Source organism: Symphalangus syndactylus, chromosome 21 (assembly GCF_028878055.3).
Source record: "Symphalangus syndactylus isolate Jambi chromosome 21, NHGRI_mSymSyn1-v2.1_pri, whole genome shotgun sequence".
In the NCBI taxonomy this organism is placed as follows: Eukaryota; Metazoa; Chordata; class Mammalia; order Primates; family Hylobatidae; genus Symphalangus; species Symphalangus syndactylus.
This window is the reverse complement of record NC_072443.2, coordinates 45,263,740-45,282,607: the sequence shown is the minus strand read 5'-3', so window position 1 is coordinate 45,282,607 and position 18,868 is coordinate 45,263,740. Positions and strand designations below refer to the sequence as shown.

The window sequence follows — 18,868 nt, the reverse complement described above, 5'->3', positions numbered from 1 at the left end:
GCTTTGAACCCTGGCCGTCCTTATGATTAAACCAGACTTTCTTTAATTGACTATTTAGATCATTTCCCTTCACTACTCCCGAAATGTTCTTAGCAGTTTTTGTTTGTATTTAAATGAATGAAATGCTCCAGTTGTGGCATTTTAGGTGGCTGTGAGGTGAGGAGGATATTTTTTTCCAGTTAAGTCTTTGTCATAAGTCACAAAGCCTACTCTTTCTGCGCTTCAAGTCTTCTTCAAGGGCAAGAAGAGGGATGTTTGTAATGCTTCTCCTCCCTGAAGTTAATGAAGTTCTGTGAGGAGTAAAACATTGCTGTAAAGACTGCTGGATAAAAGACAAAGTCAAAAATAAATTTTTCCTTAGATCGCACATGCCTATTCATTCATACTTCCTCTTGCCCTCCTCTCTCTCTCTCTCAAAAAGTAATGCTGAAAGGCAAAAAAGATGTTTGCTGGATATCAGTCTCTGTGGATCTAACCCACCAAAAGCAATCTAATCATTTTTTCACTCACTGTGAAATAAAAAGTTTGCCGAAATTCCCATCCTAATGAACCCTTTTATTTGCATTTTATGTACTTACAACCTTTATTTGTTGGATGACTCGCTTTCAGATTTGCTATGGGATCATTTATGGAATGGGAGCTAAATCTTTGGGAGAGCAGATGGGCATTAAAGAAAATGATGCTGCATGCTATATTGACTCCTTCAAATCCAGATACACAGGTAATTCATCTTCTAGATAGTATTCTTTTCAACCATCCTGCCATATTATATTTTTAAAAATTTGTGTAATGGAATATTCTTTTGAAATGTCTATTAGAAGTTTTCATCAGGCATTGTTAAGGGTAAATAATATTAACCTTATAATCACTTGATAGATGTAATAACCTTATTTCATATTTTTCATTAAAGTAGGAACAGAACAGTAAAATGTTGATGTAAATCTACTGTGTCATTGTGAACAACCCATAAAATCTAGGAGTTGACTTGTGCTTTGGTTTAGATAGCTGTAGTTTGAAACAGTGAACTATTGAATATATATATTAGGAATTCTGATGATTGCTAATTAAATATACGAGGAATTCTGAGAACAATTGCTGTTATAGAGCAGTTTGAGTATTGTCTTAAATGATCTTTTTTGCCTGTTTGTTGTGGTATAATTTATGTATAATAATTAGATTCACCCTGAAAAAGGTATATAGTTCTGTGAATTTTGACAAATGCATATGGTCATAAAATTTACACCACAACCAAGATATAGAACCATTACTCTATCATCCCAAGAAGTTATTTTACGCTCTTTTTAAATCAGCCCTGTCCCTTATCCCCATTGGTACTGAAGCAAACAATACGATACTGGGCATGGTGGCTCACGTCTGTAATCCCAGCACTTTGGGAGGCCAAGGTGGGCAGATCACGAGGTCAACAGATCGAGACCATCCTGGCCAACATGGTGAAACCCCATCTCTACTAAAAATACAAAAATTACCTGGGCGTGGTGGCATGCACCTGCAAGTCCCAGCTACTCGGAGGCTGAGGCAGGAGAATCGCTTGAACCTAGGAGGCGAAGGTGCAGTGAGCCAAGATCGTGCCATTGCACTCCAGCCTGGGGGTCAAGAATGAAACTCCATCCCAAAAAATAAAATAAAAAATGAAAAGAATCAAGCAGAAATTATGAAGTAGGAAAATGCAGTTGATATACTGAAGAGTATCAGAGTCTCTTAATATAGCAGAATTATTCAAGCAGAAGAATTACTGAGTTTGAAGACAGGCTATTTGGAAATTCACAGAGGAGACAAAAAAGTATTAAAAAGGATGAAGCACACCTGCAACATCAGGAAATAGCTTCAAAAGGGCAAATCTAAGAGTCATTGGCCTTAAAGAGGAGTAGAGAAGGAGATAAGAGTAGACAGTGTATTCAAAGGGATAATAAAGAACTTTCCAAACCTAGGGAAAGATATCAATATTCAAGTAAAAGAAAGTTATAGAACAGATTTAACCCAAAGAAGACTGCCTCAAGACATGTAACAATCAAACTCCCAAAGGTCAAGGATAAAGGATCCTAAAAGCAGCAAGAGAAAATAATCAAATAATATACAATGGAGCTTCAGTATGTCTGGCAGCAGACTTTTTAGCGGCATGAAGTGCCAAAGGAAAAACAGCTTTTACCCTGGAGTAATATATCTGGCAAAAATTCAAACATGAAGGAGAAATAAAGACTTTCTCAGACAAATGAAAGCTGAGGGATTTCATCAACACGAGTTGTCCTACAAGAAATGCCCAAAAGACATCTACAATTACAAAGAAAAGGTTGTTAATGAGCAATAACAAATCATCTAAAGGTACAGAACTCACTGGTAATATTAAGTACACAGAGAGACACAGACTATTATAACATTATAATTGTGATATATAAACTATTATCTTAAATAGAAAGACAAAAATATTAATCAAAAATAACTGTAACAGCCTTTCAAGACATTGACAGTACAATATGATATAAATATAAACAACAAAAAAGTTAAAAAGTTGGCCGGGCGTGGTGGGTCACACCTGTAATCCCAGCAATTTGGGAGGCAGAGACAGGCAGATCACCTGAGGTCAGGAGTTCAAGACCATCATGGTGAAACCCCATCGCTACAAAAAAATACAAAAATTAGCCTGGCATGATGGTAGGTGCCTGTAATCCTAGCTACTTGGGAGGCTGAAGTGAAAGAATCACTTGAACCCAGGAGGCAGAGGTTGCAGTGAGCCAAGATTGTGCCATTGCACTCCAGCCTGGGAGACAGGGCGAGACTCTTTCTCAAAAAAAAAAAAAGGTTATAAGACATTATTTGCAAGTCTCATGGTAACCTCAAATAAAAAAACATACAATAGATGCATAAAAACTAAAAAGCAAGAAATTAAATCATACCACCAGAAAAAAATCACCTTTATTAAAAGGAAGACAGGAATGAAGGAAAGAAGGAGAAAAAAACCACGGAACAACCAGTAAACAACAAAATGATGTTGTCCTTAACTGTCAGTAATAACATTGCATGTAAATGGACTAAACTTTCCAATAAAAAGACATAGAGTGGCTGGATAGATTTTTTAAAAAAAGAAAAACAAGACCCAATGATCTGTTGCCTACAAGAAACACATTTCACCTCTAAAGATACAGACTGAAAATAAAGGGATGGAAAAGAGATTCCATGCCAATGGAAATGAAAAAAGATCAAGAGTAGCTATACTATTTATCAGACAAAATAGATTTCAAGACAAACACTATGAAAAGAGACAAAGAAGGTCATTATATAATGTCTTTTACATTATATAATACTCCTTTTGAGTCAATTAAGCAAGAGAATATAAGAATTGTAATATGCACCCAGTATTGGAGCACCTGGACATATAAAGCAAATATCATTAGAGCTAAAGAGAGAGAGAGAGAGAGATCCCAATAATAATAACTGGAGATTTCAACACCCCTCTTTGAGCAGCGCACAGATATTCCAGACAGAAAATCAACAAAGAAATTATACTAAATCTGCACTATAGACCAAATGGACCTAATAGATATTTACAGAACATTTCATTTAATGGTCACACAATACACATTCTTCTCCTCAGCACATGGATTATTCTCCAGGATAGACTATATGTTAGATAACAAAACAAGTTTTAAAATATTCAAAAAGTTAATATCAAGTATCTACTCTGACCACAATGGAATAAAACTAGAAATCACTAACAAGGAATTTTGGAAACTATACAAACATGGAAATTAAAGAATATACTCTTGAGTGACCAGTGAGTCAATTAAAATATTAAGAAAGAAAATTTAAAATTTCTTGAAACAAATGACAATGGAAATACAACACACCAACACCTATGGGATACAGCAAAAGCAGTGCTAAGAAGGAAATTTATAGCTATAAGTGCCTACATTAAAAAAAAGAAGAAGAAAAACTTCAAATAACCTAAAATGCATCTTAAAGAACTAGAAAAGTAAGCAAGGCAAATCCAAAATTAGTAGAGGAAAAGAAATAATAAAGATCAGAGCAGAAATAAAGAATGAAATTGAAACAAAGAATACAAAAGAACAACAAAACAAAAGTTGGTTATTTTTTTTTTTTTTTTGTGAGATGGAGTCTTGTTCTGTCACCCAGGCTGGTGGGCAGTGGCATGATCTTGGCTCACTGCAACATCCGCCTCCTGGGTTCAAGCAATTTTCCTGTCTCAGCCTCCCAAGTAGCTGGGATTACAGGTATGCGCCACCATGCCTGGCTAGTTTTTGTATTTGTAGCAGAGACAGCATTTTGCCATGTTGGCCAGGTTGGTCATGAACTCCTGGCCTCAAGTGATCTGCCCATCTTGGCCTCCCAAAGTGCTGGGTTTACAGGCTTGAGCCGCTGCACCTGGCCTGAAAATAAGTTGGTTTTTTGAAAAGATAAAATTGACACACCTTTAGCCAGACTAAGAAAAAAGGAGAAGATCCAAATAAATAAAATCAGAAATGAAAAAGGAGACAGCACAATGAGTACTCCAGAAATTCAAAGGATCATTAGTGGCTATTATGAGCAGCTATATGCCAGTAATTTGGAAAATCTAGAAGAAATGGGTAAATTCCTAGACACATACAACCTTTCAAGATTGAACCATGAAGAAATCTAAAACCTGAACAGTCTAAGAACAAATAATGAGATCAAAGCCATAATAAAAAGTCTTCCACAAAGAAAAGCCTGGGGCTCAATGGCTTCCCTGCTGAATTCTACCAAAAATTTAAATAACTAATACCAATCCTACTGAAACTGTTCTGGAAAATAGAGGAGGAGAGAACACTTCCAAACTCATTCTATGAGGCCAGTATTACCCTAATACCAAAACCAGACAAACATATCGAAACAAACAAAACCTACCTACTGGCCAATATTTCTGATGAAAATTGATGCAAACATCCTCAACAAAATAGTAGCAAATGGAATTCAACAATATATTAGAAAGATCATTCATCATGACCAAGTGGGATTTATCCCTGGGATGCAAGGATGGTTCAACATATGCAAATCTATCAATGTGATACATCATATCAACAGAATGAAGGATAAAAACAGTGTCATTTCAATTGATGCTGAAAAGGCATGTGATAAAATTCACCATTCCTTCATCATGAAAACCCTCAAAAAACTGGGTTTACAAGAAACGTACCTCTACATAATAAAAACCATGTATGATAGACCCACAGCTAGTGTCACACTGAATGGGGAAAAAGTGAAAGCCTTTTCTCTAAGACCTGGAACACAACAAGGTTGCCCACTTTTGCTTTCATCACTGTTATTCAACGTAGTACAGGAAGTCCCAGCCCGAGCAATCAGATAAGAGAAAGAAATAAAGGACATCCACATTGGAAAGGAAGAGGTCAAATTCTCCTTGCTTGTAGAAGATACGATCTTATATATGGAAAAACCTAATGACTGCATCAAAAAACTATTAGAACTGATAAACAAATTTCTTAGTATAGTTGCAGGATACAAGATGAACATACAAACATCAGTAGCATTTCTATATGCCAGGAGCAAACAATCTGAAAAAGAAATCAGGAAAGTAACCTCATTTATAATAGCTATAAATAAAATTAAACACTTAGGAATTAGCCAAAGAAGTGAAAGATCTATATAAGGAAAATTTATAAAACACTGATACTAGAAATTGAAGAGGACACAAAAATATGAAAAAATATTCCATGTTCATAGATTGGAAGAATCAATATTGTTAAAATGTTCATACTCCCCAAATCAATCAACAGATTTAATGCATTCCCTATCAAAATACCAATGACATTCTTCACTGTTCACAGAAATAGAAAAAAAAATAAAGTACTACAATTTACATGGAACCACAAAAGACCTAGAATAGCCAAAGCTATCCTGTGCAAAAAGAACAAAACTGGAGAAATCACATTACCTGACTTCAATTTATACTACAGACATATAGTAACCAAAATGACATGGTACTGGTATAAAACAGACACAAAGACCAATAGAACAGAATAGAGAACCCAGAAAGAAACCCACACATCTACAGTGAACTCATTTTCAATAAAGGTACCAAGAACATACATTGGTGTTGGGACAACTGGATATGCAGAAGAATGAAACTGGACCCCTACCTCTCTATATATACAAAATAAAATCAAAATGGATTAAAAACTTTAAGACTTCAAATTGTGAAACTGCTACAAGAAAACATGAGGGAAACTCTCCAGTATATCAGTCTGGGCAAAGATTTCTTAAGCAATACTCACAAGTGCAGGCAACCACAGCAAAAATAGACAAATGAGATCACATCAGGTTTAAAAAAAACTGCATAGCAAAGGAAACAACCACCAAAGTGAAGAGACAGCCCACAGAATGGGAGAAAATATTTGCAGATACCCATTTGACAAGAGATTAATCAGCAGAATATATGAGGAGCTCAAATAACTCTGTAGAAAAAAAAATCTGATTTTAAAATGGTCAAAGGCTCTGAATAGACATTTCTCAAATAAAGACATACAAATGGCAAACAGGTTTATGAAAAGGTGCTTAACATCATTGATCATCAGAGAAATACAAATTAGAACTAGAATGTGATATCATCTCTCACCAGTTAAAATGGCTTTTATCCAAAAGACAGGTGATAACAAATGCAGGTGAAGATGTAGAGAAAAAGGAACCATCATTCACTTTTGGTGGGAATGTAAATTAGTACAACTACTGTGGAGAACCGTTTGGAGGTTTCTCAAAAAACTAAAAATAGGCTGGGCGTGGTGGCTCACGTCTATAATCCCAACACTCTGGGAGGCTGAGGCAGGTGGATCACAAGGTCAGGAGTTTGAGACCAGCCTGGCCAATATGGTGAAACCCCGTCTCTACTAAATATACAAAAATTAGCCAGGCATGCTGGTGAGCACCTGTATCCCAACCACTTGGGAGGCTAAGGCAGGAGAATCGCTTGAACTGGGAGGCAAAGCTTGCAATGAGCTGAGGTCGCGCCACTGCACTCCAGCCTGGGCAACAGAGTGAGACTCCATCTCAAAAACAAAGCAAAACAAAACAAAAAACTAAAAATAGAACTATCGTATGATCCAGCAATCACACTGCTAGGTACATACCCAAAAGAAAGGAAATCTGTGTACTGAAAAGATATCTGCATGCACTCCCATGTTTATTGCAGCACTATTCACAATAGCCAGGATTTGGAAGCATCCTCAGTGTCCATCAGCAGATGAATGGATAAAGAAAATGTACATGTACACAATGGAGTTCTATCCAGCCATAGAAAAGAATGAGATCTTGTCATTTGCAACAACATGGATGGAACTCGAGGTCATTATGTTAAGTGAAATAAGCCAGGCACAGAAAGACAAACTTCACGTGTTCTCAGTTATTTGTCACTCAGCTAAAAATTAAAGCAATTGAACTCGTGGAGATAGAGAGCAGAGTAATGGTTACCAGAAGCTGGGAAGGGTATTGGGGGTAGGGGGTATTGTTAATAGGTACAAAGAAATAGTTATAATGACTAAGAACTAGTATTTGCTAGCACAACATGGTGACTATAGTTAATAATAATTAATTGTACATTTAAAGATGACTAAAAGAGGCCAGGCGTGGTGGCTTACGCTTGTAATCCCAGCACTTCGGGAGGCCGAGGCGGGCGGATCACGAGGTCAGGAGATCGAGACCACGGTGAAACCCTGTCTCTACTAAAAATACAAAAAAAAATTAGCCGGGCGTGGTGGCGGGCGCCTGTAGTCCCAGCTACTCGGAGAGGCTGAGGCAGGAGAATGGCGTGAACCCGGGAGGCGGAGCTTGCAGTGAGCCGAGATTGCGCCACTGCACTCCAGCCTGGGCGACAGAGCGAGACTCTGTCTCAAAAAAAAAAAAAAAAAAAAAAAAAAGATGACTAAAAGAGTATAATTGGAATGTTTGCAACACAAATGATAAATGCTTGAGGTGATGGGTACCCCATTTTCCCTCATGTGATTATTATGCATTGCATGCCTGTATCATAATATCTCATGTACCCCATAAATATGTACACCTACTATGTACCCACAAAAATTAAAAATTTATGAAAAATGTAAAAGCAAGGTACAAACTGTGAAGAAATATTTGCAGTACTTCCATCGAACAAAGGATGTATATCCAGAATATATGAGGAACTTTTACCATTCAATGCTCAGAAGCCAGACAGTCTGATAAATTAAAGGTCAAAAGATTTGGAGAGACACTTTACCAAAGATATGAATGACCATATTAAACATTTTCATTATTTGTCATCAAGCAAAAGCAAATTGAGATGCCAAGGACAAAGAGTTGCCATTACAAAAACACTAGAATGGCCAATATTAAAAACACCGTCTTTTACATTGTTCATTTATTTGTAAAATGGTAAAACTACTTTGGAGAACAGTATGGCTCTTTTGTATAAAGTTAAACATCCATTTAACTATATAACCCTGCAATTCTACTATCAGGTATTTGCGCAAGAAAAATGAAAGCATGTCCAAAGGAAGGCTCATATGTGAATATTATAGCAGCTTTATTCACAACAGCCAGATACTGAGAACAGGCCACATGTCTATCAACGGGAAAATGTATAAACAAATTTTGTTATACCTCCACAACAGAATAGTATAGATCAAGGAATAGTAATTAAATATTGATATTCAGTACAATATTGATGATTCTTAAAAATGTTTTTCTTAGCAAAAGAAGGCAGACAACAAATGAGCATATACAGTGTCATTCAATTTGTATGATATTCATGAACATGAAAAACTTAAGAGTATCATAAAGCAGATGAGTGAGTGTCTGAGGGTGATCATGGGGCCTGACTGTAAAGGGAAATGAACATGTTTCGTGTCTTGTAGTAGTAGCTGCAGGAGTGTGTATATTTGTTAAAATGCCTCAAGCTGTTTAAAGTGAGTGCGTTTTGTTGCATGTAAATTATACCTGAGCACTGATTTTTTTTTAAAGTAGCTTTTTCAATTTGAGTATTTGGAGGTCTCCTATAGGAGTTTGGTAAGAGATTTTGTAGAGGTGCAGCCTCTTAAATCTCACCTTTTTCTTTCCTCTTTACCCAAAAATATCACAGTAATTCTTAAACAGAAAAAGATGAGAGTCCAGTGGCTTTTGGAAATTCCCATGCTGTTGATTACATATCACCAACAGCAAAGGATTCATCCTGGAGATGCTTAAGACATAATGACTGACCCAGATTGCAAAGGATGAATGCTGGTTTAGGAAATACGAATACGTTTGAATACTACACTACACATAGTTTTTTTTAATTTTAAGAAGTGGGTCATGTTTATTCCTAGTGAAATATTTATCATAATCATGCATTAATTTCAGCAAGGTCCTACTTTGGATCATAGTGTAGATGGTAACAAGGAGCTATTGAAATGTTTTAAACCTAGGAATGATAAGATGAAAGAGTAAAAGGGGATTCACACAATCAACAGACACTTGTGAAAAGTGATGTGGAATAGTCTTAAGATCCTGGAGTAAAGACACTTAGATATCTGCCCTGTTCTGGAATTTTTAGTTTTATGTTTTGTTTTTGTTGTTGTTACTCAAAAAACAAAGGCCATGTAGTGGCTTACACCTGTAATCCGAGCACTTTGGGAGGCCAAGGTGGGCAGATCGCTTGAGCTCAGATGTTTGAGACCAGCCTGGGCCACATTACGAAACCTCATCTCTACAAAAAATACAAAAATTATCCTGGCATCGTGACGCGGTGCCTGTAGTCCCACCTACGCAGGAGGCTGAGGTGGGAGGATCTCCTGAGCCTGGGGAGATCCAGGCTGCAGTGAACCATGATAGCACCACTGCACTCCCACCTGGATGACAGAGTGAGCGAGATCCTGTCTCAAAAACAAAAAAACCCAAAGAGTTAGAGTATTTCATTTCTAAAGTCTCTTTTATTTCTAACTTTTTGAGACTAGAAAAAGTGAATGAAAGTTTGTATGCCTGGTTTGATGATATGATATTAATGTTAAGAATCATGGTGGGGTTTTGGTGTATTTTGCTATATTTAAGCCAGTGAATGAAGTGAAGGATAGACTTTGGTTCTAATTAATTATTTCTGTATTTTCTTTGTAGGGATTAATCAATTCATGAGAGAGACAGTGAAGAACTGTAAAAGAGACGGGTTTGTTCAGACCATTTTGGGAAGGCGTAGATATTTGCCAGGAATCAAAGACAACAACCCTTATCATAAAGCTCACGTATGTTGAAATTTTTTAGGAATTTTAACTTAACGTTTCAACGACATGTACTTTTTCAGCAAATACTACAGATGTCTGTTTTAGGGATTACTGGCGTATTAATTGGATTTTCTGTATAGACAAGGTCAACCATTGGTTTCATTAAGGACTTCTGAAGTGATGGCACATGCCAGTATTTGCTGAACAGAGTCTGGGGAATTAATGTAAACATGTGTTTACTTAATAATACTTTAAACATGTTCTGTTGCAGTAAACCAATTATTTATTCGCTTAGGTAATAAGTTGTAAATAAACTTAATTTTTACATTTGCTAATTATTCTTTGTTTCCTATACCATATACTAATTTATCATACCATACCAAATTGCTAACATTCCTCAGAGATTAGCCAGTCACTAAATTTTGATTAATTTTTGGTTCATTCTACTTGTTTGCTTATTTTAAAAGCACTATCTGGCCAGGCACGGTGGCTTATGCCTGCAGTCCCAGCACTTTGGAAGGCTGAGGCAGGAAGATTGCTTGAGCCCAGGAGTTTGAGACCAGCTTGGGCAACATAGTGAGACCCCCTATATCTATAAATATAAATAAATTAGCTGAGTGAGGTAGTGCAATGCCTGTAGTCTTAGCTACTTGGGAGGCTGAGGTGGGAGGATTGCTTGAGCCCAGGACTTGGAGGCTGCAGTGAGCCATGATTGAACCACTGTATTCCAGCCTAGGTGGCAGAATGAGACCCTATGTTTAATTAAAAAAAAAAAAAAAAAGCACTATCTCATGAGAGATTATTAAGATATCCCAAATAGTGAATAAGGCTATTTTTAACAGCATTTAAAAGATTTATTGATATTTGCTCAAATTATGTTTAAGTCTCTTTCTGAATTCATTGGGATTCATGAAAGTATTCTGAGTACCTGAGTATTTAAGCTTCTAGTATAGTTCATATCTTCCTTTTTTAACTAGATGTTTTTTGCCCTTCACCCATAACTTTGTGTTTTAGTGCTTATTAGACATTGTATGTAATGAAAATACCCCTCTAAACTTCTGTCTGGAGCTCAAAGCCTTCAGAGCATTAATGCTTTTAGGGACTGTGGAAGAATAGTTGGCTTTTTGTTAGTGCTTTACTCTCTAGCCTCCCATATATCCACATGCAAATATCAGATATTTATCAGGCTTTTACCATATCTCTAAGTGAATTAGTAACTTTAGTTGATGGACTAGGAAACTTAAGTTTTAAGTCTTGGAAGAGACAATGCAAACAAAAAAAAATATGAAAACATCATTGATATACTTAATTATTTAGGTTTCAGGGAGAAGGAAAGACTTAAACAGATTCTTGAAGGCTAAAGTTTAGGCTGTTGGGAATGAGAAAAAGACAATCACAAAAGGATAACTGAGTGAGGACTGGCTAGAAGCCAAACTGGTAGGAATGGAGAGTTTGAGTTGTCACGTAGGGGTAGATAATTTTCTCCTGGATAGATGGAGCCAGCTAGAACCTAGGAAACTAAAAGGCTTCTTCTAAATGACAGAAGGCTTTTAGTGGCAGGCTGAGAAATTTGGACTTGATCTAATAGGAATTGATTATGTTTTCTGGAATTTACATGATAAAAATGGAATATATAGTTATTAATATAAATGAATCATATGTTTGTGAAAATTAATATTATTGTACCTGAAGATGCGAGAGAGTAATAAGACTTTTTCATGCCAAATACTTCAGTGTTAAAGTTCTGATTCATTATGTTGCTGCTGACGAAAAATATTCCAGCCCTCTGAATTAGGAATAGAGTAAACATAGCCAGGTTGTTTTTTGGTTTTTGTTCTGGTTTTTGCTTTTGTTCAAATTTTGTTGTGCTGAAAAATACATTCTCACACATAGAGAATGTAGATTTCACTAAATTATCACAGAGCTACACCTGTGTAACTACCACTCAGGGCAAGAAATAGAATATTGTCAGTGCCCCAGAAGCGCCCCTCATGCATCCTCTTAATCATCACCCGTCACCTTCCCAGAAATAGCCACTGTTATAACTTCTAACACTATAGTTTTGTTTTGCATTTTGAGCTCCATATACATTATATATATTTTGTATATAGCTTCTATCAAAATTACATGGGTAAGTCATTCTTGTTGTTTCATGTAGGAATAGCTGTATACTCATATGAATATACCATAATTTATCTATTTTTCTCTTGATGAGAACTTGGGTTTTCAGTTTGAAGCTAAGCTATTATGTTTTTGAACATGCTTGTACAAGGTTCTTGGTGCACATATACATGCATTTATGTTTGAAAGACACAGTGGTGGGATTGCTGTGTATTTTCAACTTAAGTAGATAAAGCCAAATTGTTTTCTGTGGAGATTATAGCAGTTTGTCCTCCCATCAGAAGAGTATGTGAGTCCTCACTGCCCTGCATTCTTGTCGACACTTGCTATTAAGCTAATATAATTTTAGCTATTCTGGTGGGTATAAAGTAGTATCCTGTAGTTTTAATTTGTGTTTCCTTGGCAACTAGTGAGGTAACCTTACAAATGAGCAACCTTACAAATGTGTATTAGCTATTTAGTTATTTTTTCACAGGTAAATACCTATTCTGGTTTTCTTTTTAATTTTTCTGTTGAGTTTTCTGCATTTTTTCTTATCAATTTGTAGGAACCTGTTACTGGTTACATGTGTAGAAAATATTCTCTCCCACATTATGTCTGGCCTTTTCTCCCTCTCATTAGTAATTTTAGGTGTGGAGAGAGGTTTTTGTTTTATTTTGTTTTTCTTAAAGACAGGGTCTCATTATGTTGCCCAGGCTGGTTTCAAACTCCTGGTCTCAACTGATCCTCTTGCCTTAGCCTTGTGAGTAGCTGAGATTACAGGCATTTAATATACTAGAAGCTGGGTATAGCTCAGATGACAGAGGACTAGAGAATACCTCTCATGTTACATTGACCCCCCTCCCTGGAGTAGACCTTTTTCATTTTCTGAGACATTTTGGGGCACCGGGAGTGATATTCATATATAGATTACACTTGGATATTAACCCAGACTCCCTCCTCTACTCTTCCAAGATGATTAATTTTAGTAGGCATGGTTCCCTGCCAAGAAGCACTTGGCAGCAGTCATTTCAAGGAAGTTGTAACCGAATACCCAGGGATCTAGGAGGTGCATTTCCACTAGCGGCTATGGATTTGCCTCAGCAGCCCATGAAAAGCTCTGATTCACATCAGAGGGCTCCATACCTGCAGGGCTCAAACTCTATATTAAAGACCAAGAGGCCATTGATATAGAGGGTGTGCTTAGGACATTCCAACCCACCTCCCAAAGAATGATATTCTACTTATTTAGGATTAAGATTATTTTGAGGAGCAGATCTTTTAGAATGATGTCTAGAACACTGATGAGCTAAATACATTCTAAGTGCAAAGTAGTTTTTGGATCCTAACTGAGTAGTCAAGATATCTAAGCTGAAGCAATCTGACCTTGTTATATTTTTGTCTGCCCTAATGTGGAAACCCTGGATCATGATAGTTGTTATTCTTAGGATGCAGCCTAATAGTTGGTGTTCTGGGTCACATCTCAGTCCAGCTTTCCAGTCTGGCTGCAAATGTGAGTACTGAACTGTGGACACTAAAGGAAAGTATGAAACCATGTTGGCATATCTGGTAGAGCACCTGTTAATTTTTTTTTATAGGCTGAGCGTCAAGCTATCAACACAACAGTCCAAGGATCGGCAGCTGATATTGTCAAAATAGCCACAGTTAACATTCAGAAGCAATTAGAGACCTTCCACTCAACCTTCAAATCCCATGGTCATCGAGAGGGTATGCTTCAAAGTGACCGAACAGGTTTGTTCATAGATGAGACCTGTGCTGTAACATGATGAGAATAATTGTATCAGAAATGTAAATGGGAAGCATTTTTTATTTTATTTCTCAATAGTTCTCAAATGTTTTGGTCTCACGATGTCTTTATACTATTAGAAATTATTAAGGATTTCAAAGAGCTCTTGTTTTTGTGGGTTATGTCTATATATTTACCATATTATAAATTAAAACAGGGAATTTTAAAACATTAGCATTTAAAGTAATTACAAACTCACCGTATTTTGACATGTCACATATTTTTATGAAAATAACTACATCTTTTCAGAACTAAAGAAAATTCTTGATAGGTGACTTTATTTTACATATGTGTAAATCTCTTTAATGTTTGGCTTAAGAGAACACAGCTGGCTGTTTGTATCTGCTTCTGTATTCAATCTGTTGTAATATCACATGTCCTGTAACCCTCTTTGGGAAACTCTTTGTACAGTCTGGGATGATACATGTCTCAATTTGTGGGAGACAGATGGGTTTCTCAGGATGTGGAATTTCACTTCTATACCAGGACAGTTGGCCACTTTGCTGCACTCTTATAAGAAAATGAAACTGAAAAAGGCAAATAGCCTCATAGTGTTATTATGAAAGTAATTTTGACTGCAGATTTTGGGATCCCCTGTGGTCTTCAGACCATACTTTAAGAATATGTTGATTTTCCTATTTATGACCTTCAGTGTTCTCTGGTCTTAGAATACACTCTTGATCTCTTTATCACATATGTTCCTTTGCTGATATTGTTTTCTTGTTCTTACTTTCAGAATATTTTCCCTGAGTTTTTGCTTTATTGCTTGGATAAATTATTTCTTGTACTAACAAGTACAGTGAAATTTTCTTTTTTTCTTCTGTCACATGTCCATATTTCTGCTTTAAATACCATTTCACTGTCACTGAGATTGTCAAACCATGACAGCAGACTTTTTTTTCTTTTTTTTTTTGAGACAGAGTTTCACTCTGTCACCCAGGCTGGAGTGCAGTGTCACGATCTCAGCTCACTGCAATCTCTGCCTCCTGGGTTCAAGGGATTTTCCTGCCTCAGCTTCCCGAGTAGCTGGGATTACAGGAGTGTGCCACCATGCCTGGCTAATTAAAAAAAATTTTTTTTTTTAGTAGAGAGGGGGTTTCACCACGTTGTCCAGGCTGTTCTAGAACTCCTGACCTCAAGTGATCTGCCTGCCTTGGCCTCCCAAAGTGTTGGGATTACAAGCGTGAGCCATCGTGCCCAGCCAGGAGGCATGTTTTAAATTTTCCTGGGAAGAAATTAAGATTTGGTGCATACAGAGGAAGAAAAAGCTGCTAGGGATGGGGCAGAAAGGTCATGATTAGTTATTGAGGATGAGATTTGCTATTTCTAGAAGAGACATACATACAGGTTATAGAGAATAATACAGCCAGTTATAATGTGTTCATGTATGTGCAAAAATAAGTAGATACAAAAGTTTATTTTCTCATTAAGTGAGGATTACTAATTTTGTCATCAGTCCCCCTCAAAATATCTGAGGCCCCTCATTCATTTTGAGTGTGGGACTATGTGTGTATATACACACACATATACATTTATATTTAAGCGAGAGAGAATATATAATTAAACTTATTTGGGGAGTAATACTGTGCTGTGTGCTTTAGAAGTAAAAGTTATCAATCTATGTTTAAATTTAAGGTCTATTTAAGAAAGGAGGGGAAGGTATGATACCTGACTGAACTATTTGTATTAATTCCACACAGCAGAGTGATAAATGTCAAAATGAGGATACAGACAATAATGACTTTTAAGAGTCAGTGGAAGGCGATATGGCTCTGTCACTGAGGATGGCTTCATGGTGTCATGCCAGCTGAAAGTAGCACTAGGTCAGTGGGATGAAAGGAAGGTGAGCATGAGGAAGCAGACCACATGGGGAACAAGAGCATCATGGCATTCTAGGTCAGAAGCCAGGTAGCCAAGGAAAATCAAGAGGACAAAGGCATGGTCATCAGAAAGCAGAAAAGCTAGAGCATCCAGACAGTCAATGGTGTGAGCCAAGTGTGGCTTCATGGGGCAGATCAGATTTCAGCTGAACAGGTGAACAGAGGTACAGCCTTTGCAGTCCTAGTGTGGAAGCAGCTTGCTGCAGCCTCAGGTGCTTTTGTTTGCTTACTGTGTGAGAGCCACCTTTGAGCAAACTGGCACTGCAGATAGTGACAGTTGAAGAACTCTCTCCCAGAGGGAAGCACCAGATACTGAGGGAGATGGTACTCATGCTGGACCTGAAAGATAAGTAGGGAATTTGGACAGCAAAAAGGAAGATGACTGCTATGAGGTTTAAGCAAACAAGTAAAGGCATTTCCAGTAAAGGTGTTCATGTTGAGCTTTATCTTTTTGGTCAGAAGGGCATAATCTGTACCACTAGGTCCAGCTAATGAGGAAATAGTAACTAAGTCTAGTATATATTTTGGAGTTATGGCTACTGGAAGGTATGGATTATCTCCACAGAAAAATGTATAGACATAGACTCTTACATATAACTGCAAGGGGTTTATGTACTCTCTGAAGTCCACTTTGGGAGCCTAGGTTTAGAATTACTTGTTTGGAGTGTGTACAGTTCAATTGAGGAAGCACCAGTTCTATCACGATGACACTTCTGGCCATAAAAAGACATGAGGGAGTGTCCCCCTTAAGAAACACTGCCTAACAATATTAGTTTGCTTTCCTGGGGCAGGAATCAGGCCCCATACCTCCCTGGTGCTATTACTCAGATGGTGGTAGGGGGACTCCATGGATAGAGAAAATGTTAGTTATTCATGAGAAATAAGTTGGACTAGAGCTTGGAGCAGAGTTCCTCACACCCCATTTACTGACTTATTTGGGAGACTCCTTTCTGGGAGGAAGTTTGTGAGTTTATACCGGATACTTAGGGTAGGTAGCGACCAGCAAGTAGTTATTTTCCTGATAGTTCTTAGTCTTGTGTGTTTTAATCTTCTCATTAAAATTCCTCAGAGTTACTCAGAATCTCTAAAAACATTCTCCTATGACTTAGCGACATGCTGATCAGTTTTGCTCCTTTTTCGTGAAGTAGGATTGTCACGAAAGAGAAAACTGCAAGGGATGTTCTGCCCAATCAGAGGAGGCTTCTTCATCCTTCAACTCCATGATGAACTCCTATATGAAGTGGCAGAAGAAGATGTTGTTCAGGTATTTTTGCAATGCTTGTGTCCATTCCATAGGAAGCCAAGACACTATTGTCAGGCTGACAGCTTTGTTTCCTATGCATGAGGATTTTGGAACTCTACCCTAGCCCTGGGATGGCTGTGTAAATGTTGAGTCCTTACAGGTAGAAAAGGAGCTAAGAGTGTTCCATTTTGTACTAGTTCTTAATAAGTGAATAAATTGCCAATGCAAGATGTTTTTGTCTTGGAGGAATTAAACAAAAATTTGGAGTCTTTCCCTTAGGGTTTCTAAGCTCCAAGCATTCTAGCAAAAACTTTCAGAAATTCCTGCTCATCAGTGAAGAAGAGTTTGAGATGTCTTTTTACTTATTTATTTATTTATTTTATTTATTTATTTTTTCTGATTTAGCATTTTAAGCACCACTGGGTGAAGAGCTCCAGTCTGGTTTATAACCTTCTCAGGGGATGGTTTGGGAAACATTCTTTGACTGGGCAGAGTTTGTTAACCTCATTTTTTTTTTTTTCCTTAGGTAGCTCAGATTGTCAAGAATGAAATGGAAAGTGCTGTGAAACTGTCCGTGAAATTGAAAGTGAAAGTGAAAATAGGCGCCACCTGGGGAGAGCTGAAGGACTTTGATGTGTAACTGTGCTGCTGATGAAGTCCTCCCAGGGAAGCCTGTGCAGATACAGTCACCTGGAAAGAACAGAGATTACCCTTTCACCTACCTCAGGAAAACAAACTTTCAAGTCTTGATAGACTTAGCCTAGTAATTTTATAGTGAGAGTTTCAAACTATATATCAGGGTCTATCTTTATAGCATCAAAAACTTCTAGGGGGGTGGGGGAAGTAGAATACCAAGTATAATAGTTACATTCACTTTCAAAGAGCATCTATGAATTTGCCTTTTGTAACCTACTGTGGCTTTAAACATATTCAGAACAGATGCTTGAAATATGCACTTAGCACTTTGGCTCCACATCTGTCTGGGTAAACCGTGAAGAAAATGAAGCTGCTGCCTCTATCGACCCCGACAGGAGCCATAGGCAGATAAAGATTTGGTTTCACCCTGGTGGTGTTAGGCATTGTGTGTGACTTTTTTTCCTCTAATATCAATTTTAGAGTACTGAAATAGTATTTTAAAATAGCATTGGCTAATAAATTATGAATTCTATAAAGTGGTAAGACTTGGTATGGTTGGAGTCTAGGAATGAATATTCATGAAATGTTTCTTATTGCTTTTCCTTCCCTAATTCATACAATGAATGTGTTTGGAATACTTACATATTATAAAATAAACTATACCTCTTCAAGAGGTATCCTGTTCTGTAAGATTAGATGTTTTTATTGCAGGTAAATATAATACTGCCAGAGACAGAAAATACCCCCTTATCAGTCCCTTAGTGCCCTTTCTGTTTATGGCATGGTGAGAAAACCCATGCTGAAAAGATTGTACTTTGTGATCCCAATCAGAGGGATGGAGCTGATCTTTTTCCTGTTGAAATGAAATGAATTTATGAGAAACTTTATATCAACAATTGTTTTGTTAAAAATTATAGTTGGTCTAAGAGTGTCCCTTATTTAGTTACTCCATAGCTTGTTCATAGGAAGC

At 37.2% G+C, this 18,868-nt stretch overlaps 1 protein-coding gene across 6 annotated transcripts in view; it reads left to right on the top strand.

Annotated features, from left to right (window-relative positions):
- The window catches only part of POLQ (DNA polymerase theta), a 125,764-nt gene extending 107,176 nt beyond the window's left edge, over nt 1–18,588 (top strand). For 4 of the 6 annotated variants that reach the window (XM_055260420.2, XM_063630142.1, XM_055260418.2 and 1 more), the window contains 5 exons: nt 610–721; nt 10,129–10,253; nt 13,931–14,084; nt 17,165–17,283; nt 17,789–18,588. In XM_055260420.2, coding sequence (XP_055116395.2) covers nt 610–721; nt 10,129–10,253; nt 13,931–14,084; nt 17,165–17,283; nt 17,789–17,902 — 624 coding nt within the window. In that variant the 3' untranslated portion in view covers nt 17,903–18,588. Of the gene's footprint in view, nt 1–609; nt 722–10,128; nt 10,254–13,930; nt 14,085–15,839; nt 15,983–17,164; nt 17,284–17,788 lie in introns of those variants that run through there. The other 2 variants (XR_010118469.1, XM_055260419.2) reach the window with 2 other exon arrangements.
- Nucleotides 18,589–18,868: the final 280 nt, after the last annotated feature.